The sequence below is a fragment of the Thermobia domestica genome, chromosome 12, assembly GCF_964235325.1.
Source record: "Thermobia domestica chromosome 12, izTheDome1.hap1.1, whole genome shotgun sequence".
In the NCBI taxonomy this organism is placed as follows: Eukaryota; Metazoa; Arthropoda; class Insecta; order Zygentoma; family Lepismatidae; genus Thermobia; species Thermobia domestica.
In genome coordinates, this window is record NC_137465.1 from 181,267,108 (window position 1) to 181,294,441 (window position 27,334).

The 27,334-nt window shown below is 34.9% G+C and overlaps 1 protein-coding gene across 1 annotated transcript; it reads right to left on the bottom strand.

Moving 5' to 3' along the window:
- Positions 1 to 1,765: 1,765 nt before the first annotated feature.
- Positions 1,766 to 23,932, bottom strand: LOC145666200 (uncharacterized). The gene is made up of 3 exons (XM_081733270.1): positions 22,907 to 23,932; positions 3,151 to 3,535; positions 1,766 to 1,806 (listed from the first exon to the last, which is right to left on the bottom strand). The coding sequence occupies exons 1-3, from the start codon at positions 23,930 to 23,932 to the stop codon at positions 1,766 to 1,768; spliced, it is 1,452 nt and encodes a 483-aa protein (XP_081589396.1).
- Between the last annotated feature and the right edge of the window lie 3,402 nt (positions 23,933 to 27,334).

Consider the following 27,334-nt stretch of genomic DNA (forward strand, 5'->3'; position numbering starts at 1 on the left):
ATTGACATAGGGTGTTAATTAAATCTAGAACGTAAATATTAAATAGCGTGGACTTAATTTGCTCTCTTGGGGAATCCTTCGGGAAGTTTTTCTAGGCGTACCAATATAGTTTCAAATTTTTATGTAAATCTTTCCGTTTATTAGGAGATTATGAATTATACGGATAATTTTCTTTAGAAATGTTGAATTTATATATGTAAAATGTTAGGTTTTCAAGTATGATATTATCACAGGCAGCCGAAAAATTAATAGATAGTAGTAACAGATATTAACGGATTTGGAATGCAGACCAAATATCTATTATTAGGTTTCCGAGTGCTTCTAAGGTTGATAGTTTTTTTCTGAAACTACATAGGCCCTATATTTCTGGAAAGCAAATTATTGTGTTCAATAAACCAGGTTAATTTGTTTAATAGTAGTTGTTCAAATACTTTTTGAATGCACGAAACTAATGCGATAGGGCGGTAGCTATCTGCAGATCCTATAGGTTTTTGAGGTTTTTTGATGGGTACAATGGCGTATTTTTTCCAAGTATAAGGTATATTTGCCCTGTTCCAAATGTTGTTAAATATCTCACATAAACGGCTTTTTCCCTTTTCTGATAAGTGTATTAGGTGAGTGTAATGTATTCTGTCTAAGCCGTGTTTAGATTTTTTCTTCAAAGTTCCTACTACATGGTTTAATTCATCTAATGTGAATGGATCCTCGATTGTATGAGATTCCTTTGCAGTCATATATTTGATTAGCTGACTCCGAGAATTGTTAGTATATGGAGGAGTTAATTTATTATGAAATAAGGGCACCCATTCATCGACATGTTTTAAAGAAGCTTGCGAGGGAAGGGAGTCAGTCGATTTCTTATTTCTGAAGAAGAGCCAAATTTGAGAGGAAGGGGTATGAAAATTTAAACCATTGCAACAATCTTGCCAAAATTTGCGTTTTTCTGTATTTAAGATTTTTTTTGTTTCTGCATTTATCTTTCTATAATACAATAATTGTGCTTTTGAATTAGATCTAAGAACTCGCAAAGCATTTGTACGTTTGTTTACCAATTTTTGGCAGGTTAGATTCCACCATGTTGGGTGCGGTGATTTATAAATGTTATTTTCTCTTTGTCTTTATTTGTGATTTTAAATTGTTTAGTTGTGTGACTTTAGAAGCGTACAAAATTTTTGATATTAGAGAGTCAATTTCAGTATTGTTTCCCCTCATGACGACCGTGTCTATTTCTTTTTTATATTGTTCCCAGTTTATTTTGGTGGAAATTGGATGTGCATAATTCGTACAAAAGTTCGTTTTATCATTAGACTCTGGAGATGAATTTTTTTAAAAATTAATAATAATGGTAATTATGGAATAGTGGTCACTTCCGAAAGTGTCATAGTATACTGTCCAATCCGAGTGTAAGTACTTATCTTTTTTTAATAATAGTTACATCCGGCGGTGAAGGGTTGTCCTTAGTTAGCGGGCTTCCATGGTTCGAATATTGCCCACAATTTGGATTTTGAATTGGCATCTGCTCCAATTAGGTTAAACTTCTGATCAGAAGAAAACAGAGATTGCCACGTTTGTGTAGTGAGTATTTTATCTGGAGGACTATATAGATATCGCGATCTTATGTTTTGAGAGTTCAATAGCTAAACTTTGAATTGCATAATGGGTATTAGGAAGAGTAATAGACATATTTTTGCGTGAAAGACTTTTATGAACTCCTATATCCTACCCTCCATACCCATCGGTTCTTACTTGTTCAATAATGTTATATTCACATATAAGTATCGGGAGGTCTGGTTTGAACCATGTTTCCTGAAGAATAATAATATTTGGTTGAAAAATATAAATAAGAAATTTTAATGCTGGCCATTTTCCCCGAAAAGTTTGCATGTTCCTTTGAAGAACAGTAAAAATATTGGAATTTTTGAGATTCATTTTTGATTACTCAAAAATTTGAGTAATTTTTGCATGATTGAATTAACTGTGTCATTTGGGGAATCTATATCAAGTAAAATTCAAATTATTTGTTGTATAGCAGCAATTTGTTTTTTATTGTTGAAGTGCTTAGAGATTTTTGCGAAGTATTAGATTTTGTTGACTGATTGCAAACAGGACGATCAATGTCTAAAGACCGAGAGTTGGAAGAACGAGACATTGGATGAGTTTGATATGAAGCTTATTGATTTGTTTGCCCTATTAATGTGTTGATTATTATTAATAGAAGGACCCTTAATGAAATCCTTATTAGTTTTAAGTAAATTACTCTATGATATTTGTAAGCTTGTATTTGTGGTCGTTTTATGTTTTGGTTAGTGTAAGCTTTTTTCCGTTTTTTCCCCGGAGGACCTTCATAAGGCATTCGCTTCTATGGATGGGGAGGAAATAGATATTTCGGTATTATCATGCAATGGGAATGTAGGTTTCGATTGAGGATTATAAAATTTACGTGTTGTTCCAGCAACAGGAGTACTCATATTAGATATCACAGCTGCACTATACTGCAATGGTTGAATAGTGGTTTTGGGAATTTGTTGTGAGGTTTCATTAAACGATGTATTTTTTGATGCCATAGTGTTCATTATTTGTTTTTGTCGTAGTCGTTCCGCACAATTTTATACGTTTGCCTAATGTGGCTGGTTACAATGTAAGCATTTTGTTGGGTTTGTAAAGTTATCCTTAGTGTGTAATTCATTACATTTTCGGCATTTTATATGTTGTTCCTTGCATTGAGAGGCCAAGTGGCCATACCTCCAGCATTCTGTACATTGGCGGATTGCCGGTATATATCACTCTTCCGGGAATTTTTGGTAATACAATGCTATGTCTACTGATAAGGTTTGGGACCCAAAGGTTATGACCCGAAGGTTATGACTATCGTCTCTGTAGGTTTCTTTGTACCATCAGGCATGGTACGGTGGATTCGTCGTACAGAGATTATTTCTCTGTCCGATTCTATATCTCTAGTTAAATCCTGTAGAGAAATATCATCTTGGACACATTTAGCTACACCTACACTAGATATTGCATGATTTAGAATGTACGATTGCCATTTCTTGTAGTTAAAATTTCATGAGCAAGAAAAGTATTTGCTTCTTGTGCTGCAAGGAATGAAATTTTCATGAGATAACGACCTATTTCTTTGAAATTTTATAATACCTGGAATGTCTGCTAGATATAGACGACGACTAATCGCCATTGGATGAGTAGATCCTGAGTCTTTTATTTTAACAAATACAAAGGAAGGGTGTTTGTGACTATCATTGTATTTATTCACTATTGTCGCTTCAGACTTAATGTGTGCCGTGGTCGATTTCCCGCCTATCAAATACTCTTCTTCATTATTATGTATGATACTTTGATTATTCCCTTGAGTTGCTGAGATATTCTTACTATGATTGTCATCTTTATGTTCTTCTAAATATTCCATTGATTCATTATCAGATCTATTAATAGTTTGGTTTCTGGTAACCATCATGTCATCTTCTTTGATCTTGAGAATGTGTGGTTTCACTTCCGTATTAACAGACATTCTGTATCCCTGCTGTGTCATAAGAAGAAAAGAAAATTGTAATATTATCTTATAAGAAAATGACTATTCTACAGCAAAAATCCAAAGAATAAAGCACTATCACTTTTAAAACTGCTCTAACATATATATATCACTAAACTGATAGTATTTTGTTATTGAGGTGTCCTGACACCAAATATTAACTATGTTTTGTGGTTTAACCGTAATCACTACACATTAGGGTGGACCGTTTTCCATTTTTGTTGGAAATTCGATGACGACTAGTGGGGAAAAGGTGCCATTAGTGGCGCCTACCTTACTGATTTTTTAAAAATTTTTTGGACAACCCCTTACCCTGCCCCATTTGTAAGACATATCAAAAAGAGACTTTTCCGCATGTGCAACAAAACCTGAACGAACTGTTGCTGCTTCTCCCTGTCGACTGAAATGTTTTTCCTTGGTGCGACACTTATTATAAAATGTTTTCAGCATGTCAGAAACTCTCTTTTCTGAAACCGCAGGAATGCTAGCTTTACGCCAAATATGTACAATTCTTTGTCCAACTAGTTTACAAATGTCAGTCACTGGTAATTTAGGTACGCTTCCGTCACCACTTAAACCACTTCGAAACCAATGATAATGTCGAATAACGTCAGCGTACGTGGGTAGCTGCACTTCACTCATTTCACTTGGAGTGCCAAATAAGCTTCGTTCCACACTTTCCCGCGTTGGTCTGCTATGAGTCTTTTTCTTCATCTTGCTTTCCAATGTTTCCGAACTTGGAAACCAAAGTATACAAAATGTCTCTGAATCGTATCGCACTAAGAAGACTGTAATTTTAGGTACAATGCACAAACTCTCTGTCTTAACAGAAACAGTAGCGAACTAAAACCGTTAAAGCTTAAGCTGCAACAAACTGGCCTGTTGGATTGGTTGGACGAAGTACGCAATATTTATACCACGGCTGAACTATCGACGGAGAATATTCTAGAAAGGTCGGCGTAGATTCTGGAGCCAACGAGGCGAGCGGGAGGTGCGCGAATCTTCTGGACGGAGCCGGATGTTGCGACGACGCTCGAAGAGCGTGGACAAAGTAAGCAATCACAAAGTTGTGTAGCCTGCTTCTAGATGGCATTTTCTGTCGGTGCACATAACAAGCGAAGAGTTGCCAAAAACAAATCGTGTTATATCAAGAGGTACGCCTATAATCATCGTTAAGGTGACATTCCAAACAAAATCTGGATATTAATTCCAACAACTGAGCCAATATGGCTGTACTTTGACTCATAAACATTTTAAAATTATTTACTGGCATTGCTATAAGTTTCTTTTAGTAAAATAATTGTATTATAGCCATCAGTTAACTCTTAAAACGACCACAAGTAGCTTTTCTGTCATTGGTGTTGTGCGTATTATTGCCTAACCAAAAACTCAAACAGCTTTAAGTCCATTGGGGCAGGGTAAGGGGTTATCCAAAAAAAAAAAAAATAATAATAAAATAAAATAAAAAATCAGTAAGGTCGGTGCCACTAATGGCACCTTTTCCGCACCAGCCGTCATCGAATTTCCAACAAAAGTGCAAAACGCTTCACCCTACTACACATATATATCACACGCACTAGTTCTTAATTATCTATAAAACTAAACCAATTAGATAAAGATAGTTGCAAAATTTTCACGTAGAATGGGCACACATTTTCTCGCCGCTATAACGAGACGAATTCAACACCCGTTGCCATGTTTCAACCCTCTCTATACTGTTCTTAAACAGTCATAAATTTCGGAATTAATTTTATTTATTTTTATATTCGATTAGAAAAAATTTAATTTACAACAGTATGTTGTATATTTTTACTTGTAATCATTATTGTATACAGGTGTATTTTTACTTGTAACCATTATTATTTTACTTGTAATTTTGGGCTACAATGTATTTCAAATATATACTAGACAGATTCTATTAATAGAGGGAGAGAAAGAAAGAGAAATAATATAGTATTAATATATATAAAAAGATTATTGAAGTGTTTTTATATAATTTGATCTCCGTGTCGTCGTCATGACGACCGAAAATAAATAGAATTATGGAGAGTTAGTAAAGGAGACATCTTAGAAGATTTGTGTATAAAGTAATTGTACGCTTCTCCTTCATATTTATTAAACCCGTGTGTGCAACAAAAAGGTAAATTGGTGTTTTTATGGCTCAATATTTAATGTTAAAGAACCAGAGAGAAGACTTATCGTTATAAATTAAGGATTTATCTTCTGATCCGGACTAATGCCAACGTGCCATATACAAAATTTTATATAAATGCAATGCGGTGCTGCTGAACAATAGCGGGACATTACAACCCTATTTCACCCGTGCGAGAAACGAGCATTTCGTATAGTCATTTCTAAAACACATACGTATATGTAGATAATAATTGGTTAGTGTATTGCTAATGCTTAATTGTAAGCGCTTTAATAGGTTTTGCTTCAAAATAATCTATTTTCTGTAAGTTGGCCATTTTTAAATGAAACCGATTTTAGCCAACATTAACAGGTTTCATTGTTTTGCTACTGTAAACGTATGCGAGAGAAGGCAAATACAGTAGCGTATTTATTTCGCAAATGGATCACCGTATCTTCCACCACTAAGGAAAGATATCAAGCGACGTAAGGAAAAACAACTTTTGCCTTATTGAGTTAAGTAATGGAATATTCCGGAAATTAGCGGAGCAACCCGACAAATACATCTCCTTAACTTAGAGGTAAACTTTGATAACAAACTTCTCCTTGAATTTGTAGAACGGAAGAAGAGGTAAAAATGAAGCGTAGTTTCGGGAAGAAGCCAGGGGAAAGTAGCTCTAAACACATAAAGTATATCTCAGCAGAGTTGAGAGTAAGAGGGTAAATACTTTCTAATTCATTATCAACACGGGTGATGAAAAGAGATATTTTGGCGCCATCGAGTGCTTGATTGATGCAATTAGCAAGGATGACTTAAAGGTGTTTCTTTAAGAAGTCACAACTATTTAAAAAAAAGTTTTCATAAAAGACATTCACTTTTAATTAAAGTAATAATGTTAGTTAAAACAAAGAAACATTGTTCCAGAGTATTTTTTTTTTTAAGTGCAATATCATTCCTATCTGAAGTTGGTCGGGCTGCAGAAGGTAACGCTTTCTCTTGGGCCATGAGTATTCATTTATTAGTAATTTCAATGGGAAGTAGGTATCAGAATTTATTTTTTATTGATATACTTATCTGATTAGGCATACAGAAAAAGGTGACCTGAGCATCGTATGTAATATAAATGGTGAAATAAAGTACAGTTAACAGAAAACAAGGATATACACTAACAAGGTGTAAGATACTAACTACGATGATTGTGTTAATCTTGCTGTTATTCTAAAATTCATATTGAACACTAGAAAACTTACTAAAGTGTTCTGAGTCATCTTCGTTCACATTTTTTATTTTGAAGGTACTCCATATATAGATGATTTTCGCGAAACGTCTTTTGTATTTAATATTCTGCAGTTCAAATCGTTGGAAATGGTTAAATTCTTTCAAACAAGACTTATCCATTATTGTTGATAATCAGTTTCCAAACCACTTTCCGAGACCGATTTCAAAGGTTATTCTGATTTTAGAGATATAAATTTATTCTCTAACCCAGTGATTACCAACAAATATATATCCTGACACAAATTTGTTGTGCAGCCTCAAGGGATGTGTCGCGATATTTACAAGTTGAAGAAAATAAATCTTCTGTTGTACAGGAGGACTGTTTATAAGTGAAGCTGTGTTTGATCATATTTTAGTTTTACCTTGTAGCTTTTAATAATATGTTATGCCCACACTAGCAGTGGGGGGCAGGGGACCGACTTCCCCCAGAAACCAAAGCTGTCCACCTCTTATTACTAGACAAAAATAACATCATAGTTTACATCAATTAACGCGACAGCCTTTTACTGGTATTTGCTTTCGACATAATTAATAGTGACTCAACTTCTTTACTTCATCGATGTTTATGTGACGTTGGTGTTTGGATGTATCAAAAGTAGCTAGACCCAGGGATGCACATATGCGGGATCTACTGGGTCCGAATCTCTCCCCCAAAAAACACCCTGACTGGACATAATTTATATATTTTTTTATAAATTTATGTTTGTTTGGCAAATAAATGATTGATGTAGTGTAAAATTTTGATCTTACACTTCATCTTGTATTCTACCATTTCTTATTAAAAAATTCTAGTTTTAGAGCTCATTCGTGGCTAAGCGGTTAGCGTACGTGCCTTTGGCGTGGTAGAACTGGGTTCTATTCCCGACAGGACCTAATATGATTCGTATTCCATGTTAACCAGTAGGTCCCGCCTTATATAGTCTCGCTGCTGAAACGTACGTTAAAATAAACTAAATTCCAGTTCTATATTTTATCTTAGAAATTAGGTGACAGTATTTACCGATTAGTTATTGCCTTTTCGAGTGAAGGATAACAATGGTTCACTACTGCATATTTGTAGCATCTTGTAGTATTGGTTCCCCAAACTTTGGACCCCTCCCAATAATAATTTCTAGATGCATGCCTTGCTGGACAGTATGATAAAGGTAGTACAGCTACCTCTAAAATTGCAATACATACGTTTTTCAACTGAAAAATTTTATTAATTCGCGTAATTATTTTATTATTTCAAGTAATTATCATTCTTCACGAAATGCAGTGCATAAGATCTATCTTTCTTGTATATATATAAGGATGTATTATTATTATTATTATTATTATTATTATTATTATTAGTAGTAGTAGTAGTATATTTATAACATAGTAATTCTTAAATATTTGAAGATTCTCTGAACAAATTATTAGGCTAACAAAACAATGTTTAACAAAACAACAGAAGAAAGGAAAAGCCGAATTCTTGTGCTATTAATGTCAAGCGATGGTTGGACCTGTACAGGGTGTTGCAGAAAGTTCACACACTCTTTTGGGAATATATTCCTAACATCAAAATAATAATAATAATAAAAAAAAAGTTCGCATTGGCCTGTGGTCGGAAGTGCGTAATTTAGTTGCTATTGATTACCGAAAAGCTGAAAAAATGAACTTTAAAGGTCCATAGTTCCACTACTATATCACCGATCGTAGTCGAGTCAAGACGACACTGAAGAAGTAGTATGTGAATTGTTCAAATATCCCTCTTTCAAAACTAGCGGTACTTGCACAATCATTTTAGAGAGGTTATTTAGAAGTACTTGATCACTCTCCACTTACCTCTCTAAAAATTTGGTGTGCAAGTACTGGAGCATTCTTATACATAGATAGTTGAATAATTCACATAGCAGTTCCTCTGTGATATCTTGACCCAACTACGATAATTCTTATTATAATGGAGCTATGAACTTTCCAAGCTCGCTTTTCTATATCGTTTGTTATTCTTCCTTTAATTTCTTCCAGTTGCTATTTATTCCTGATAGGCTTCTTTCTTGCCAATAATATTGTTCCTTTTATCTTTCTACATTCTGCCCTTAATGGGTACTAGTGGCGGTGTTAAAACTTGATAATATAACATTAACAGAAAGAATAAAAAAACAATAAAGTTATGACTAGTTTTATTTTATCCAATCCAGCAGCGTAAGTAGCAAAGAAAAAGTAATGAAAATTATTCATCTCTAACGAGATTGTGAAACCCAATATGTAACGTTTTATCATTTTCCATGAGTAGACGCTTTGCTTTCTATATACTTAAACACAAACAAACTATTTGCTGAGCAAACCAATGTATTCACATTTAAAAACTACAGACGTGTTAGTTCCAAAAACTGTAACACGTATGCAGTTTTTAAATGTGAATATATTGTTTTGCTCAGCAAATAGTTTGTTTGTGTTTAAATGCTTTATGAGTTAATTTGTAAACACTGCACGCATTTATAAAATCTCGAGATTTTCTTCTTTAAAATTTTCGCTGCTACTGGTAGGCATTTGCTATTGTACTTTGAAGCCAGAGATTCAGGCCACTGACTCTGATATCGTTATGGAATCCTTATGAATCCCCGCAACATTCGAAGTAAGTCTAATATTTTCTTCTATTCTTATTATTGGTCATCATTAAATTATTCGTGGTTAATAGTGTTGCCAATTGACTGGTATTTTACGGGCTGATTGGTATTTTCGCAGGTTCAAATATTAATTATTTCAAGTTTTATTCTGGATTTACTTTGGACATTATTAGCGGGTGCTGGTAATTTAATTCTTCGGAGTTGTCAACCCTAGTAATTAGAATTTTCAATATTTAAAATGTTTGTAAGCTGTAACCATATTTCCCGGTTGTTGTTGGTAACGATGCAAACAACACTACCATGGTGGAAAGACTACAGTGTAGTCTTTCCACCATGAGCACTACGTTAAGAAGCCTCAAGTATAATTCATGAATATTACATGTCTAATATTTGCTACAAAACTGTAAATATATTACTTATTCAACATCTTGTCTTTAATCCCTGGAAAATAAAAGTGATTTTCACCACTTAATTTGTTTTCTTACTCTACCCAAATCCTTCGTTCAGTATTATCAATCATGTTTGCTGGTGAATCATTTTTGGTGGTATGATTTCATTGAATGTCTGCTCTCTCTCAAATATTAGCCTACAATCACTTTTTCACCCATTTCTACTTTTCTATGTAATTTAAGTTAACAGATGCTTAACTTAAAACGTCTAGTGCTTCATAAATCGCAAGGTGAGGTAGGGAAATGTCAGAAGGCGCATCGAATGTCCCATAGAGTACCCCATCATAGGACTTCGAGAGGTCTCCTGAAAATTTTAAATAATGTGGTATGTAATATTCTATATCACTGAAGAGATAATTAAAAAAAAAAAAACTTTTGTAGGAAAAGAAATTTTGTGAGAGTACTGTTCACAAAACAACCACCATCTAATTGTGAATTCCTGCACGGTCAAATTTAGTCAAATGATGATAAATTATTGACTGAAGACATGGGCATGAAACAAAGTGTGGGATGGGAAAATGTCAGAAGTCACATCGAATTGTGCTCTAGTGATAAGCATACGAGTCTCAAACTTCCTTACATGAAAGACCAATACCAAGATCATACCTGAAAGATCCTTTCAAACTTACTACCTCAATACTTTTTGTTAAAGTGATTGCGTTTGGTTGAAAGAAATATATGTTTATTTATTGTTATTAGTAGTTGGCATATAAAACATTCATATTTGCTTTGCATTCACTTCAGGAAGTCTATAAGAAATATAAATTTTAAAGTTATATGCTGTATCAACTAAAACTAAATATAAAACACACATATGTCATGGAATTGTACAAGGCTTCTTTTATATAAATCTGCATAATTACTTTCCAGACATTCAGGTTTCGATCAATACAACTCTGAAAAATTCATGCCGTGCTTGTCGTTTATTGCTCTTTTTTTTATTCTGACACAAAATTTACAATAAACATACGAATATTTCTTTAGATTGCGAAAGATGTAACAGATGGATATATTGACCACGGGGGGCTTCAAATACAAAACGTTATATTGATACCTTCATTCAACAGCAAAGTATTGCTCCACAATCTCGAAAGTAACCTTAATTTTGATCATTCGCCTCTGTCTGTGAAAATTCTCTTGAGCCATGGCTTATCTCAGTATCGTTAGTTGTCTATGGTTGTGGGTACGTTTCCTTCTTAGTAAAACCACGCAACAAGAGTAATCGTTTATGAAATACAACCTGCTTGTATCTTTGGTCTTCCTTTGGAACTTACCTGGACCAGAAAGAATGGCAACGGTGGGTAAAAGACGACAGAGAACAGAATTGAAGACTTTCGGGTAAAAACCCCTTAAGTCCAAAAAAGTGAAAGTGTAAAGGCGTAAGCTTCACAAGGGTTTCTCGTCTTCCTGTTTTCTTCAAACTTTTACACATATATACTAGACCGAAAATTAAACGACACGTAACTTTGTTTCTTTCGGAAAATAGGTTAAGGGGGGCAAAGGGCCCCTTTTCAAAAAAGGGCCCCCTTACTAAAAGGGCCACATTAAAGAAATGAAACTCTCCCGATGCAAAGATGACTTCAAAGTAGGAAATATGTTTTTTTTTCGTTTTTGCGAGAAAAGAGTTTCAGGGGGGCAATAGCTCCCTTCGAAATGACAAAGGAGCCCGCACAATTCTTACGGAAATTCGATTTCGGTGGAATTGCTTGAAATCGTGATATGTTGTAGATAGTGTGTACCTGAGGAAAAGTCTCAATGGGTACAACCAAAAATCGCTGAGCGTTTGGACACTACAGGGACACTTTTTTGAAAGCAGCCGAAGATAGTGATATTCTGGATTTCGATGAAAATGACTGAAATTGTGATATGTTGTAGTTATTGTAATCCTGAAAAAAAGTTTCAATAGGCACAACCACCAATTACTGACCGTTTGGCGACTACAGGGCCACATTTTGAAAACAGAGAAGGTAACGGTATTCGGGATTTCGATGAAAATGAATGTAACCGTGATGTGTTGTAGATAATGTGATCCTGAGAAAAAGTCTCAATTTGTACAACCATTCATCACTGACCGTTTGGCCACTATAGGGCCACTTTTTTATAGGACGGATAGAGATTTCAAGAAAATCGTAGATCTTTGTGTTGGCGGCCCTAGTACCCCTTCTAATTCTCACAGGGACATGAACTATACCTCGTTGTAAAGGTTATTGAACGCAAAGTCCCTCGTGTGAAACTCGTATAAGAAGAATAAGACGAAAGTTTTGAAAAAAATGAGATTTTTTGTTTCAGGAAATTTGTCGAAAGCTGGCAATACTGTTACTTGTCGTACGTAGGAAAAAAACATTTCCACGTGTACGCCAGGCAAAAAAATGAAGAAGAAAGTTCAATACCAAGTGTGAAAAAATTCCGAATGTGCTTCCTACGAGAATCACCCTGTACATATTTTTCGAAATATTTTGGTCTACCCTGACGACCCTAATTGACACAGAGATATAAGCCATACCTCATTTAAAAGCTTATGAGACAAATTCCAACAAGGTAACTTTTGTGCTCCTCGTTCTCAACCCGTAAAAGAAGAAGAAGAAGAAGGTGATGATGAAGAAATTCAAAACAATCGAAATAAAAAAAATACATTTTCTCGAAACTGGCAACTCTGTTATTTGTCGTGCTAAAGAATGGCCATACGCAGGGTATTATTAGTTAGGATGTTTATTTATCTTTATTGATACCACTTTTTATGCTTGTATCTCCTTTGGAGGAAGAGTCTCCCTCTTCTAAAATGCCCGGGGGGAGGGGAAACTAGTACATCCCACTTCTCCTCTTTACCCTTCCGCTGCTAGACTCCCGCTGTAGACGAAATGCACACCGTTGGAAAGTTGGATCCTTCCTAAAGATATATACACCCAAATAATCTATTTATGTTAATTAGAAGCGAAGTGATGGAGGTTTAAACTGCTGGCTCAACTCTTGAGCCGTTCGTCCTGTAAAGGTTTAATGAGCAGAAGGTAACGGCATTCTGTAATTGCTTGAAACTCTGATATGTTACTGACCGTTTGGCCACTACGAGGCCACTTTTTTTAAAACAGTAGAAGGTAACTGTATTCTGAATTTCGGTGGAGTTTCTTGAAGCCATAATATGTTGTTAATATTGGATCCTGAGAAAAACTTTCAATCGTCACAACCACCCATCACTGACCGCTTGACCACTTAAGGACCACTTTGTTTGAAAACAGCAGAAGGTAGGTCTGGATTTCGGTGGAATTGGTTGAAACCGTGATATACTGTAAATATTGTGATCCTGAGGAAACGTCTCAATGGACACAACAACCAATCACTGACCATTTGGCAACTACGGGACCACATTTCTTAAAACACCAGAAGGTAAGGATATTCTGAAATTTGGTGGAATTTTTTGAAGCTACGAAAAGTCCTATCCAACAACCCAGAAAAGGGATTGGTAGAGTAGCGTCTAACATCATTTAAGCATAGACAACATTTCGATGTTCATCTTGAGGGACAAAGGAAAACCCTGGAAAGCAGTAGACAATTTTTCTCAGAATCATGACATCTATAAAGTATCACAGTTTCAATCATTTACACCGTAATAATAAAAAAAATATCGTTATACCCGGCTTTTTTCTCAAATTTGGACCTTTAGTGGTCATATGGTCAGTGATGGTTGTGTCCATTAACACTTTCTCTCACGATGAGAAGATCCACAACATATCACAAATTTACTCAATCTTACAGAAATCCAGAACATCGAAACACAGAAATCCATGCAGCTGTTTTCAAGAAAGTAGTGGCGACCTGTGGTGACCAAACGATTAATGACTTGTGGCTATGTCCATTAAGACTTTTTCTCAGCATGACAATATCTACAACATATCACAGTTTCTGTCATTTTGACCGAAATCCAGCATATCACTATCTTCGGCTCGTCTACTTTTAAAAAAATGGCCTCGTACTGTCTAGTCATTTTCCATCGGGAGAGTTTCGTTTCTTTAATGCGGCCCTTTTAGTCAAGGGGATCCTTTTTTGAAAAGGGGTCCTTTGCCCCCCTTAACCTGTTTTCCGAAAGATACAAGAAAAAAATACGTGTCTATTAATTTTCGGTCTAGTGTATATGTGCTAAATTTCTAGAAAACCGCACGACCAGAAATCCTTGTGAAGCTACCGATTTTACACTTTTACCTTTTGGATTTAACGGGTTTTTGCCTCAAAGTCTTCAATTCTATTCTTACAACATAAGAACGTCTGATTTATTTGGCCACCATTTGGTTGAATTAGGGAAACCCATGATTGGATTCTGTGAAACCCTACGAAAAAAAGTTATATGACTAAAACAGCATATAACTAAAAGTTAACTAATGTTAATGATGTTCTTCTAAAACTAAAGCTAGATGTACGAGTATTGAGCTTTAGTAATTCTCTACACTACCATATCATTGCCATATAAAAACGAACAATATTACATTAATTAAACATATTTTTGTAAGTGTTGACACATTAAGACATGCAATGATACATGCAGCTTTTTATTAACTCTTATATACAGTATAAAATTTACCTACGAAAAAGATAAGATTCCTTAAAAGCAATGCTTCAAGAGTTTTGCAAGACCAAAACCAACCCCATGATATCATGTGTATGCCCAAGCCAAGACCTAGAGCACCCAGGTACTGGTCTTGCACTTCCTCATCAATAGAGTTTTCGGCTTAAGCACATTATTATTATCATGAGGTCCCGGGATCACTCGAAAATTATAACTTGTAGGATTTGTGATTTGATATTTCTTTGAAAAGATCATGAAAAAACAAACAACTTCTCTAGACGAAGTTTCTCGTGTGAACCATCGTTTACGAAATAGCCACCACTTAACCTTCGAGCGGGCGCGCTGAGCACTTTGTGTGATATAGAGTAATACTGACAGTATCTATTAATTTTAACTAGAGATGCAAGAGCTCGGAAAAAACCGGCTTTTTTGAAAAAAAAATCGTTTTTTTCTGCTTCGCTTTTTTGCTTGGGAAATTTTGGGCTTTTTCCAAAATTCTGCTTTAAATTGATAAAGCAGACTTTGTTTCGCTTCTCTATAACACAAAAAGTCATTTAATTACTGTTTGATGCCGATAATAATATAAAACCTCGAAAATAAATCATGAATTTCGAAAAGATATTTCAAACAATTTTACTTCAACATTTTTACATTATGAATTCCAAAGGATTAACCAATGTATATAATAAATTTTTTTAAACCTCCTAGAGTTGGCAAGAACCATGGTTGTTTCTGAAAATGCCAGTGGTTTTTTCGGGCAGGAGTTTAAACCAGGTTTTTTGGGTTTAAACCAGTTGTTTTGATTTAGATACTTTGCTTTATGTATTTATATTACATATTGACAGAAATAAGTTTGTTTCGCTTTGGTGTTATTATGCAACAACGGGATTATGCTGGAAGGGGTCCCATAAGCTTAAAGAAGTCCCGTCAGTAAATTTCTTAAATTTAGAAACTCCCGCCCTAGCCATTGGGAAAATCCCGTCATTATTTTAAATGTAAAACAATAACGGGAAAATCTTGTTATTGCTTTCCATGTAAAATTTAAAGGTCAATGTATCATAATCAGTACACTAAAACTGAGGTATTAAATTAAAAATTTAGTATGTACATATCATTGAAAGTCCAATCCAAGCTAATGTTGGAAGCTACGTAGGCAATCGATAAATTTTGCCAATTTCTATCAATATATTCAAGCAACCTTGGCTTCTTTATAAAACAACAGGCACGCAGAAATATATAATTTGGTTTCGTTTCGTATGTTTTGGCTTAACATCCTTACACAATACCGAGGTTATCAAGGAGAAGATTTTCGCTTAAAGTGACATCCGAACCGCTACTTGGTTTACACATGAAAGAAGGGTTGTAGTTCGACCAAGAATTGAACATGGGACACCTTGATTAAAAGGTGAAAAGGAAATAAGACTAATGCAGATGGTTTGACTTGTGGAAACGTCACCATGAAGTTCGCATTTCTGTTCTTTTTATTTTTTCGGTTTAAACCAGTTATTTAAAAAAACAGCTGGTGTAAACGAGCCAACTCTAAAACTAAAAACTTCTTTTAAAAAAATATACAAATAACTAACAAAATTGTACGTAGTATTTTTACTTCAAAATATTCCATACCCTCTTTTTGAAACAAAATAAAATTAAAATAAAACATAAGAGAAATACTTAGATTTATATGATACACTTAAAGGCTGCACATCTAGAGCTTTTGGTTCTGTATATTCTTGAAATTCTACAGTTAAGTTTTATATAACCACCATCACGGTTTACCCAATCCTCAAGTTTTCTGAATTTCTAACAAGAGGGATTCTACATATCATTACGGAACTCTCCCCCTACCTAAAGAAAAGAACTACGAAATATATTTAAACTAAATACAACTGCACAACAAACATGACTGAGTGGTTAGCTTTTGCGCTTCTATCGGGAACTCCGGGATTCAACCCAGCATTCGACCATTCTGACAAAGCTTTTCTTCATTCCATCTGTGAATGTAGAAATAGTGCGGGTACTGGCCGACTAGGAGTTGGCCGATTTCCTTTCTTATTGTTTTTAAATTGTTATTATTACTAATTACCATCAGTTACGGTTTTGCTAAGGTAGGGTGGTCGGTCTTTCGGACTGAAGTCTGTTCCCCAAAGTTGCGGAATGTCTAAAACGAACAAAATATCTATTAGTTATGGCTTTACTCATAAACTTTAAGCTCCCGTCAAATAAAAATTACGAATGTTTAGAAAAACTAAACATTAGTAAGAAAAAGCCCCTCCCAAAATACTTTTCTAAATTCCCCACTAATTCTCAGTATAATATGATCTTCAAGGTTGTATCCGGAAAATAATTGCTAAACATATAAACGAAACGAAATATTAGTTATGCCTGTACTCATAAACTTCAAGCATCTCCCTAGGGATGGTAAAGAGACCGAGACTGACTTTTATATATCGAGACCAGACCGAGACCGAGACGGACTTTTATATACCGAGACGTGACCGAGACCGAGACGGACCTCTATAAATCGAGACGAGACCAAGACGAGACCATGGTCAGTCTCGAAAGTTTCGGTCTCGTCTCGAATATTGATAGTTATTTTGCCTTTACTCAAGATTTGTTTCGTTGCTGTATGAGATAGTATGGGAACGGTTGACTGATGTACAGTATCGTATTTAGGGGGAGGTATCGTGCTCAAGCTCCTCCCGAAATAAATTTGTAATCATTTTTTCGCATTGCACGTACAACACAAATGTTTGTTACCCGTTCCTCAAGCCTCTCCCGAAACAAAATCAAGTGCTGTTGTATATAATTTCCTCTTTCTCTCTCTCTCTCTCTCTCTCTCTCTCTCTCTCTCTCTCTCTCTATATATATATATATATATATATATATATATATATATATATATATATATATATATATATATATATATAGGGTGGCCCACTTTATTCTCGAAAACAGTTGAACATAAATGAACTGAACAAAAACTAAAATAAGAAATGCTATGGGGCAGATCGAATGGCGATGTCATGATGCCCTCTAGGGCCGTTCTTCAACGGAGCCCGGGCCCCAACTACAAAATCTTAAATGGAAACATAGGTCGAGTGACGAGTGACACCTCGTTCGATAGGTCTTTAAAAACTAAAAGGCAATGTGGCAAAAGATTTTTCATATCGGTCACCGTATTCAAAATAGCCCGCAAGATATGTTACCTGCATCTGATGAACGTCCAGTAGCACTAATATGAAAACGGTTTGACATAAATGAACCAAACAAAAATTCAAATATTAAATTCACGGGGCAAATCTAATGTGGTTGTCGGGTGCCCCCTAGGGCTGGCTTTCATGTGGGCCCAGGCCCAACTTAGAAATTTTAAACGAAAATATGGGTCAAGTGATACCTCGTTCGATAGATCTTCATACACCAAACACGTTATGGCAAAAGATTGTTCATATGGGTCACCGTTTTCAAAATGACCGCCAAGACATGGTGCCTGTATCAGATAAAATGCCAGTACCACTAATATGAAAACGGTTGAAGATAATAACGGATGAACAGAATAAAACTCCTATAGGAAATCACAGACGGTATTTATCATTCCAGGACTCGTAAATGTTGCAACAGAGGAGAAGATGATTAGAGTAAAAGTGCCATAATGCAAAGGAGGAAATCTGTTTCATAGAAAGTCATTGTTCCAACGTCCTCCGTAAGTGGGTGAAGCGGGACGAGAAGAAACGGTGAAATTGCAAATGAGAACCTTACTTTTTGCAAATTGTATCTACATAACAAAATTATCTGAAATGTGATTTTAAAACAGATAGATGTCTGTAATCGAAAAAGGTAGGTAAAATTCTTGTTAAATATTACTTTCCATTTTGATTGTATGCAATGATTTGTGCAAAAATGAATCAACTGAAATGCTAAACCAATTTGTCGAACAATGCAATTTTAGAACGAGTACAAATGTTGGTTTTGCTCAAAAGTCGTCTGCACAATATTGGTTCATTACTGCTTTACAGTACCAGTCACTTGCACACCCAAGTGTTTCAGACAAACCATACCTATCGCAAGTAAAAGTGGGGTTCTCATTTAAGATTTTACCATTCATTTCCGCTTCATCCACTTACGAAGGGAGATCGGCAAGATATTTTTTTAAGAATTAGATTTCGTCTTTAGCATTAACTCACTTATACTTTAATAATATTTTTCTCCGTTGAATTATTCCCGAGGCGTGGAATAATAAATACCTTCTGCGATTTCCTATACGAGTTTTATCCTGTTCATTTATATCCAACCGTTTTCATATTGGTGGTACTGGACGTTTTATCTAATACAGGCACCATGTCTTGGCGCCCATTTTGAATACAGTAACCGATATGAAAAGTCTTTTACCACAACACTTTTTAATTTTTAAAGATCTATCGAACGAAATATCACTTAACCTATGTTTTTTTTCCATTGACAATTTTGAAGTTGGGACTTTGCCCCCCATGAAAGGCGGCCCTAGGGGTCACCACGACATCATCCGATGTGCTTTATGTCATTTTCCTGTTTCACTTTTTGTTCTGTTCATTGTCACAACTCTGTTTAGTGTTTGAAGGTCTATCGAACGAGATATAACTTGCCCCATGTTTCCATTTAAAATTTTAAAGTTGGGCCCTGGGTCCCCATGAAGGGCGGCCCTTGGAGACACCGCGACAACACCATTCGATTTGCCCCGTAGTATTTCCTATTTGAGTTTTTGTTCAGTTCGATTATGTTCAACCGTTTTCGAGATATTTCCGTGGAATGATTAAAATGGGCCACCCTGTATATATATCAGGCCTATATTATATATACAGGCGCGGATCCAGGATACGATACTTTGCCTCTTTATCCAGTGTAAAGCAGGATTGAAGCTCATTTTATTCAGTGTATACCTGAGCGTTAAGGAGGGATATAGCGCTTATAGCCCTTCCCTTGGATCCGAAGCAGTGTTACCAACGGAAAAAAGTTGTATTTTCTCAAATTGCACTATGTAAGGTATTACCTATTTGTAATTTAGATATTAAATAAAACCATAATAACACATACATTATTCAGTGTAATAAAGGACAATACAGTATTACTAACATCAACATTATGGAGATCTCTAATAACTCAAATAGCATAGACGATGCAATCCGTCAACGACGGTGCAATGTATCTTAGCGTCAAATACAGGTACTATGATCATGGTATAATGTATTTCGAATGAAGGAAGGAACAAAGTTACAAGAAATGAAAAATTTAACTTTTTCTAAAGACTTTACTTCGGAAACGTACTGATATATCACGTCTCATCATGTAGATGCTTCCAAAAGACTTAAGTGATCATAATGACATTTAAAACAATTGTTACTTCAAACCGTTTCAGAGATACCAAACAGATGGATAGTGATTGTTTTATTGCTTAACATAACGCATTTGTGTTAAGTTTTTATGATTGTTGCTTTAGTTTGCTTCTATAGCATTACAACAATATTTTTTGGTTATTTTAATTACAAGTTGCAGTTCCATTATTTTAAGCAGTGTTGACAACTTAAATAAACTGCTAAATATTATTCTAAATATAGTGCAAACAATGACTAAGCTGCATAATATTTTAATAACTCGTAATTTGCTTTATGGTGCAAGAATGGTTTCAAAGACGACGTTTTTTCATAGTCTTTGGGCTATTTATAATGTCAATATCAAAGTTTTCGTTCCAGCAATACATGTAAATGCAAATTGTAACTGAAATTAAATGTAACTTATAACTTTTTAGTAACACTAGTTGTTCCCTTAAGCCTTAGGCCTGATGTACACAAAACCATACACCCTAGTTACATTTCACTTGTTTTAATTTGACCACCGACCACCTCAAACTCGATCCATACCATATAGCTATATGCAATTATTCAAGGACTTACAGTTAGTAATACACATTATGTTGATTTTTGGTTTGGTTTGTTTTAGTTTAACGTCCCATGATTATGCTAGGGCGTCTAAAGGAGACGTGGAGCTAATGATTATAATGGAATCCGAACCACTTCGGTCGTTCAACTGTACCCCCACCGGAAATCGAATTCGGGACCACGCGAACCGAAGTCAAGCGTGCTAGCCGCTAGACCAAGTGAAGGTCCTCACATTGTGTTGATTTAAATCATTGAGTCAGTGTTGCCAGATTCGAAGAGCAAAAAGTAGCGTGTCTGTGCTCCAAAAGTAGTGGATTTGAACTATTTGTAGGCCAAATATATACAGTAGAAATGAATTATTTGACAACTAATGACTGGTACTAATTGAATAACTTTTAACATGGGCTGGAAAATGTGCTGGAGATATTGCAAGAAATTATGATCGATGAACAAAAACAATTCTAGACAGGATACCACGAGATAAAAACAGCCTAGGAAACGTTCTTATACAAAAAAGATTTGACGAAATCAAGAACAACTGGGGGGGGGGGGACCTGAAAAAGAATTGCTCAAGATAGATAGTTGTGGAGAAGACTTGGAAAGACCTTCATTCAGCAGTGGATTGACAATTGTTGATTATGATTATGGCTATGATTTTATTATATCTGGACCTCAGAGGTAAACTAATCCAAGTCATAATTTCGTAATTTTACAAGAAAAGCGAAAAACAAGTTCCTTAAATAAAACATATAGTACTGTTTTCAAACTATACTAAGTAGTTACAAAGTAATAGGATGCTTTCAGACTTACATTGTTACACCACTAGAAAGAACATAGTCTATTAAAGAAATATTCTTAACTCAATTTCGACCAAAAAATGACTTAGCATAGTCTACCTCTAAAGTTCATGTATATATAACTTTTACTAGGTAAGGTAGGGTAAAAACATTCAAAATTTAACGAAATTCATACAGCGAAAAACAATTTGATCCTTCATATTGCAGCAAAACTACGAAAATTAATACAAAACAAATCTAGAAAGTTAAAAATCACTTGTTTTGCGGACAGAGAAAATAGATATATATAACTCGAATTACCTATATACTTACATAATATGTATGTCCATGTTTCGCAAGTAATTTTCAAGCATTATAAAATTTCAGCGTAATGAACGCATGATTAGTTTTCTCCAGCAAAGATCACATGTATAACGACTCTATGGAAAGGAGTCGTAAACCTGGTTCACTGGTTAAAATATAAGTTACGAAGCGATAATACCTTTTCTTCGTGCAAAAATTAACTCACACCTTTAAATATCTTTAATCTCACCTTTATTACTGGACATAACTTAAATATCTTTTCCTTTATACCATTAAGTACATAAATTCACTGGCTAGACGAACAACAAAACATGTACATAGCCACAACTATCTCATAATAATCTCTTACATATCATAAAGATATTCTTCTTTTTTGTTAATTTAAAAACGAACATTCTACTAAGTATATTGCATATGTACGAGCACTTTCTGCCCGAGGTACAGGGAAATGTCCGAGGTACAGGTAAATATTATACAAACTAAAATATTTCGTTATAGAAAATGTCGCCCGACAGATGGACTGAATATAAAAGTCATAAGTAGGCTTGGCTTTTATATTCAAGAACCACTGGTCCGGTTACATTAATGTTCATACATTACATATGTTCTTGATATTTTGATCATATCTCGTATATATCTTCATTACATTTTGATTAACCCTCATATATATATATTATTTATAATCATTCACATAGATACATTTATAATAAATCTTTCATTTCATTATCATTTATTTCTTATTACATTAATATTTATTCTTTATTATTAAAAACATCGTCGCTTATAAATATAATTAACGAGGATGAAATACAAATTATGAAGATTAATAATTTCGAACATTATTACAAACGGTGATGTTACAAATAATATTTTTTTTCCTTTCGGGCGCATTGAATAACAAATAGGTTAGATGTTACATTTTAATGTATACCTCGTAGTTCTAAGCTGTCATAAATAAAGAAGAATTTTATTCAAGGTAGTCAGTGAATAATTGATTTTATAGAATGGATCTTATTCTTAACATAATCTTTGACAATTAAGTTTTCAACACAAGTCAATCGAATATAAATAATCTTTGCCTTTGATTAATTATAAATTGAATTATGATTCTTCACATTAACAAGAAAGAATAAAAATTATTTGAAAATTAATTTTCCAGTCTACTTAAAACTCTATTTAAGCATTTCAAGTATTTTTAAGAATCGTTTTCATTATTGATATTAACACATAAACTTTAAAATGAAAATTTACAAGAATCTATAACTAACATGAATTTAACCTAATTTCAGTAACGGTAATCATGTTACATTCGAACTTGCATACGGTTCTAATAACGTACACTGTACCGCACAATCGTGATTAGGTTCGGTACTATTTTGTGCATGTATTTCATCGTGATTCTGATTCCGATATGAAATGCCATTGATATGTTCAACACGTAAAGAACAGCAACCAACAATGTCAACTTGGTCTTCCTCCTTTTCGTTACCTGCTCTTAATGCCAACTTATCAATAAAGTACAAGGCAACAGCTCTCTGACGAATTCTCATTTCTTCTGATTTCCAATCTTCACGATATTCTTGACGAATCTTATCAATACTCTTGGCAAGTTTTCTGGCAGTTTCATATTTCTGCCAGTCTTTTTCTCCTTTCAATTTGGGCGAAGGATTCAACATCACGTACTTTGTTTGACCTTGTACATTTTCAGTCCATGATGCTAGCCAAATAACACTATTGTCATGTCTCACTTCTTTCCACTTATGTCCCTTTGGAGGTTCAGGAACGGGAGCGTCTTTACTGCAATTAATAATAACGTCTTCAGGGTTCACTCGGCGCTTTAGTTTTCCCATTTTTGGATGTTCTCCACGACCACGGAAAAGACCTGGAGGTTCAATTTTAAAGTTGCCAATCTTTTCCTTATGGCCATCAATGACACAATAGCCGTATTCATTCATTATCTCTTCATTTTGTTCTTTAATTTTCTTTCGCGCAGATAATGGAACATCATCCTCATCATCCGACTCCACCTTTACCCGTTTAGTCTTCATGGTCGTCCGCTGAGCCAAAGGAAGATCATCCTCGCTCTCTGGTTCAGTCTTCAGGGGTTGACTTACATCCATACTATCCGTAGAATTGTAGTTTTCATAGAACTTCTGTTCCATGGTTTGGTTAGCTTCATTAAATTTCAGTTCTATCTTCTGTTCCATGTTCTGGATAGCTTCATTAAATTTCTGTTCTATGATTTGTTTCATCTCGGTAGTCATCTGCTGTATAGCTAACAAAAGTCGATCCTCTGATGATACACTTGGTGTTGCACTATTTTCACCTTGATTACTTGTATCTGATTCCTGCTGCGCTAATACGCTATCCATTTTTCTGATGATTATCCTACCGCTTCGTAATACGGTTAAGTTCGTATTCATAAAGTACAGTATCCAAATAAATTCACTCCTACTTTCCTTTCTTCGGGAACTGAATTTACGAAATTCCCGGGCGGAAACACCAAAAAGTTTTATAACGACTCTATGGAAAGGAGTCGTAAACCTGGTTCACTGGTTAAAATATAAGTTACGAAGCGATAATACCTTTTCTTCGTGCAAAAATTAACTCACACCTTTAAATATCTTTAATCTCACCTTTATTACTGGACATAACTTAAATATCTTTTCCTTTATACCATTAAGTACATAAATTCACTGGCTAGACGAACAACAAAACATGTACATAGCCACAACTATCTCATAATAATCTCTTACATATCATAAAGATATTCTTCTTTTTTGTTAATTTAAAAACGAACATTCTACTAAGTATATTGCATATGTACGAGCACTTTCTGCCCGAGGTACAGGGAAATGTCCGAGGTACAGGTAAATATTATACAAACTAAAATATTTCGTTATACATGCACCGCTGAGAAAAATGAAATGAAATCTTTGAGATTTACGTCCCAAAGTTATGCCAGTTAGGCTAAAGGAGACGGTGATGATGAGTAGTGAATGAAATGGTGGAATGAAGAAAGTGAGAGGAAACGGGAGAACCCCGAAGAAACCCACGCACACGGTGTTTGTCCACCACACAGTTCACTTAGTGGGGATTGGGATCGAACCAGGGACCCCCAGCACCAGAGGTGAACGCTCTACTACTGAGCCACCGCGGCCCCATGCAACGCTGAGAACTCAGGAACAAGTTTAATCTATGTTACGGCACTGGATATATGCTTATATAATACATTACGACCTTATAAACTTGTATAAGAAACAGAATGTACTTAAAGTGAGACGCGAACTATACGAAACGTAGGACTTTGAATCTAACTTGTTTGGTGATCCAACCCGAGACCACAGATAGCAAAGATGAGTGCAGTAGCTCCCACCATAAGGTTTAGGAAATGCTTGTTTTAAAGTGTCAATTAAACACTGAGATGTGAAACGGTAATAAAGCAATTGATCAATTTGAAACAAAATATATGGTAGTAATAATTTACTCTATTAGTTAAGATAATGAACGTTATATCCTGTTTTTAAAATGGCAATCAAAGCAGAGTGTTTTGGATAATAACTGAAAAATTATAAAATTTCAATTTCGGTACGTTAAATACATTCGTGCTGCTATGTGTTGCGTTATCTGTTAGGAGGTATTGAACAATTCTGATTCAAAGGAAGTAAATAAACTACCGTATAGTACTGGAGTTAATTTAATAGAGTTTAATTGTATATGAAGTACTGAAGCTATTTGAGACAAAGTCTATTGCTGAAAGTAAAATAAGGGTTACTGTTAGGGTTTTATCCCAAGTATGTTATACCCACTGACGATTGAACCCGGAACACACGCATGGAAAGCATTAGCGTTAGCAATTTAGATACGAAGAAGTACATCATGCCATAATCTGTCAAGAATGAAGGCAAAAAGTAAGAACCGGAAACGACAGACTGTACGATAATAATACTTTCACAAATTTAATTTCATACTATTAATTTCGAGACTTTCGAGACGAGACCCGAGACTTCGCCTTCGAGACCGAGACCGAGATCGAGAGAAGCATCTGTTGACCGAGACGAGACCGAGACCGAGACCGAGACGGCGATTTTTGACTCGAGATGAGATCGAGGCCGAGACCGCTACTTATCAACCGAGACGAGACCGAGACTGTACAAAGTCTCGTCTCGTCTCGTCTCGATACCACCCCGACCTCCCAAATAAAATTAGGACTTTTTAGAAAACGAAACAATCAGAGAAACCCCTCCCAAAGTACTTTTCTAAATCCGCTACTGATTATTTGTATAAATTGGTATTCAAGGTTGTATCCGGAAAATTATTGCTAAATCATTGCACAACTACAGTATAACAGAAATGTGGAAGTACAGTTTGACGGACATATTGAAAAACTTATGCTTTGACGGATATATAGAAAAACGTAAGTTTAACTTTTGTGCTAGAAGCTAGAGTACTAAACTCTTAGAAATGAAACACGGATGAGAAACTAAAATGATCTAGAGAAGAAAAAAATGTCGATAACTCAAAAGTTAAAATAAAGTTAAATAGCATGTAAAATTGCCCTCAAATACTACATTTATCATGTTAGCTTTAATTCGTAAAGCATGTGCTCCATCCATCTTGATGGTGAGTTACAGAGCTAAATATGGCATTTAGGTCATGGAATTCTTTTCTAACTATAGAATATACACTGAGAAAGCTATTTAGATAGAAAAATCGTGAAAATGAAAAAAACCAAAATTTCCAAAATTCTCGTTTTTTTCCCAGAAAAGCCGGCTTTTTATGTGAAAAAAACCATCGATTCAAAAAATCTGGCTTTTTTGCATCTCTAATTTTAACAGAAAAACGTGTTTTTCGTGTAGGTTTCAATTATTTATATGTTTCTTCACAATATTAACACAGAAATAGGGTTGCCAGACGTTCCGTTTTTCCGAGACAGCCCCGGTTTTCAGTGAAAGAATTAACTGTCCCGAAAAAGGCTTTCTGGACGCGTTTGTCCCGGTTTTCGTTTTTCAGGTTGAAAAAAATTCAACCAGCAAGAACATATATCAACCAGCAGTATATCTAACCTAAAAACGGAAGATAGTATTTCTGACTCAAATGAGAACGTAACAAAGAAAAAAGTATCTCTTTAATCATAAATGGGAGAGTGTGTTGTAATTGGCGGCATATTTACGGCCTGTTAAGTACAAAAAATTGGAATTCGGAATTAGGGACACCAGGCAGCTCTCCTTATGTTACCTTTTCATTATCTTTATACATCCTTTGTGTATCTTCATTTGTGTTAACTGTATATAGAATGAAGTTGAAAATTGTGAGTACTAGCCCGGAAAAGACAGGTAATTAAATGATTCTGACCAAATAAGTAGAAACCGTATATATAGCCTGAGATTGGTGTCCCGGTTTTTCGCTTACAAAATCTGGCAACCCTACACAGAAACATTACTCACTGAAAATGAGAACACAGAATATATTAAATACTTGATAGAATATTATGTTTTGAATGGAGTTATGTTTTACAAAACAGAAATTAATTTTCACTGAATATTTTGCTTAGAAGGTGTTAGTCACACTTGATTCAATATACACTACTTTTATCCTTTACTCGAAGACATCTAACCTATTCCACATACCTCTGAGATTATGATTTACGTTCTCTTGAATGTCCGGTATTAATGTACAAACAGAATAATTTTCATTGCATTCAATGCAAACAATAATTTTTATGAGTGATTTTGCAGATGAAAGAGCACATACTACATTTCATTGTTGAAGAT

Excerpts from the sequence above, each read along its gene's own strand:
- LOC145666200 (XM_081733270.1), bottom strand. The coding sequence starts at position 23,932 with ATGGATAGCGTATTAGCGCAGCAGGAATCAGATACAAGTAATCAAGGT. Across the intron at positions 3,536-22,906 it reads AACCTAATCACGATTGTGCG|CAGGGATACAGAATGTCTGT; the intron begins GTACAGTGTACG and ends CTTATGACACAG. Across the intron at positions 1,807-3,150 it reads ATATCTAGCAGACATTCCAG|GAAACATGGTTCAAACCAGA; the intron begins GTATTATAAAAT and ends ATTATTCTTCAG.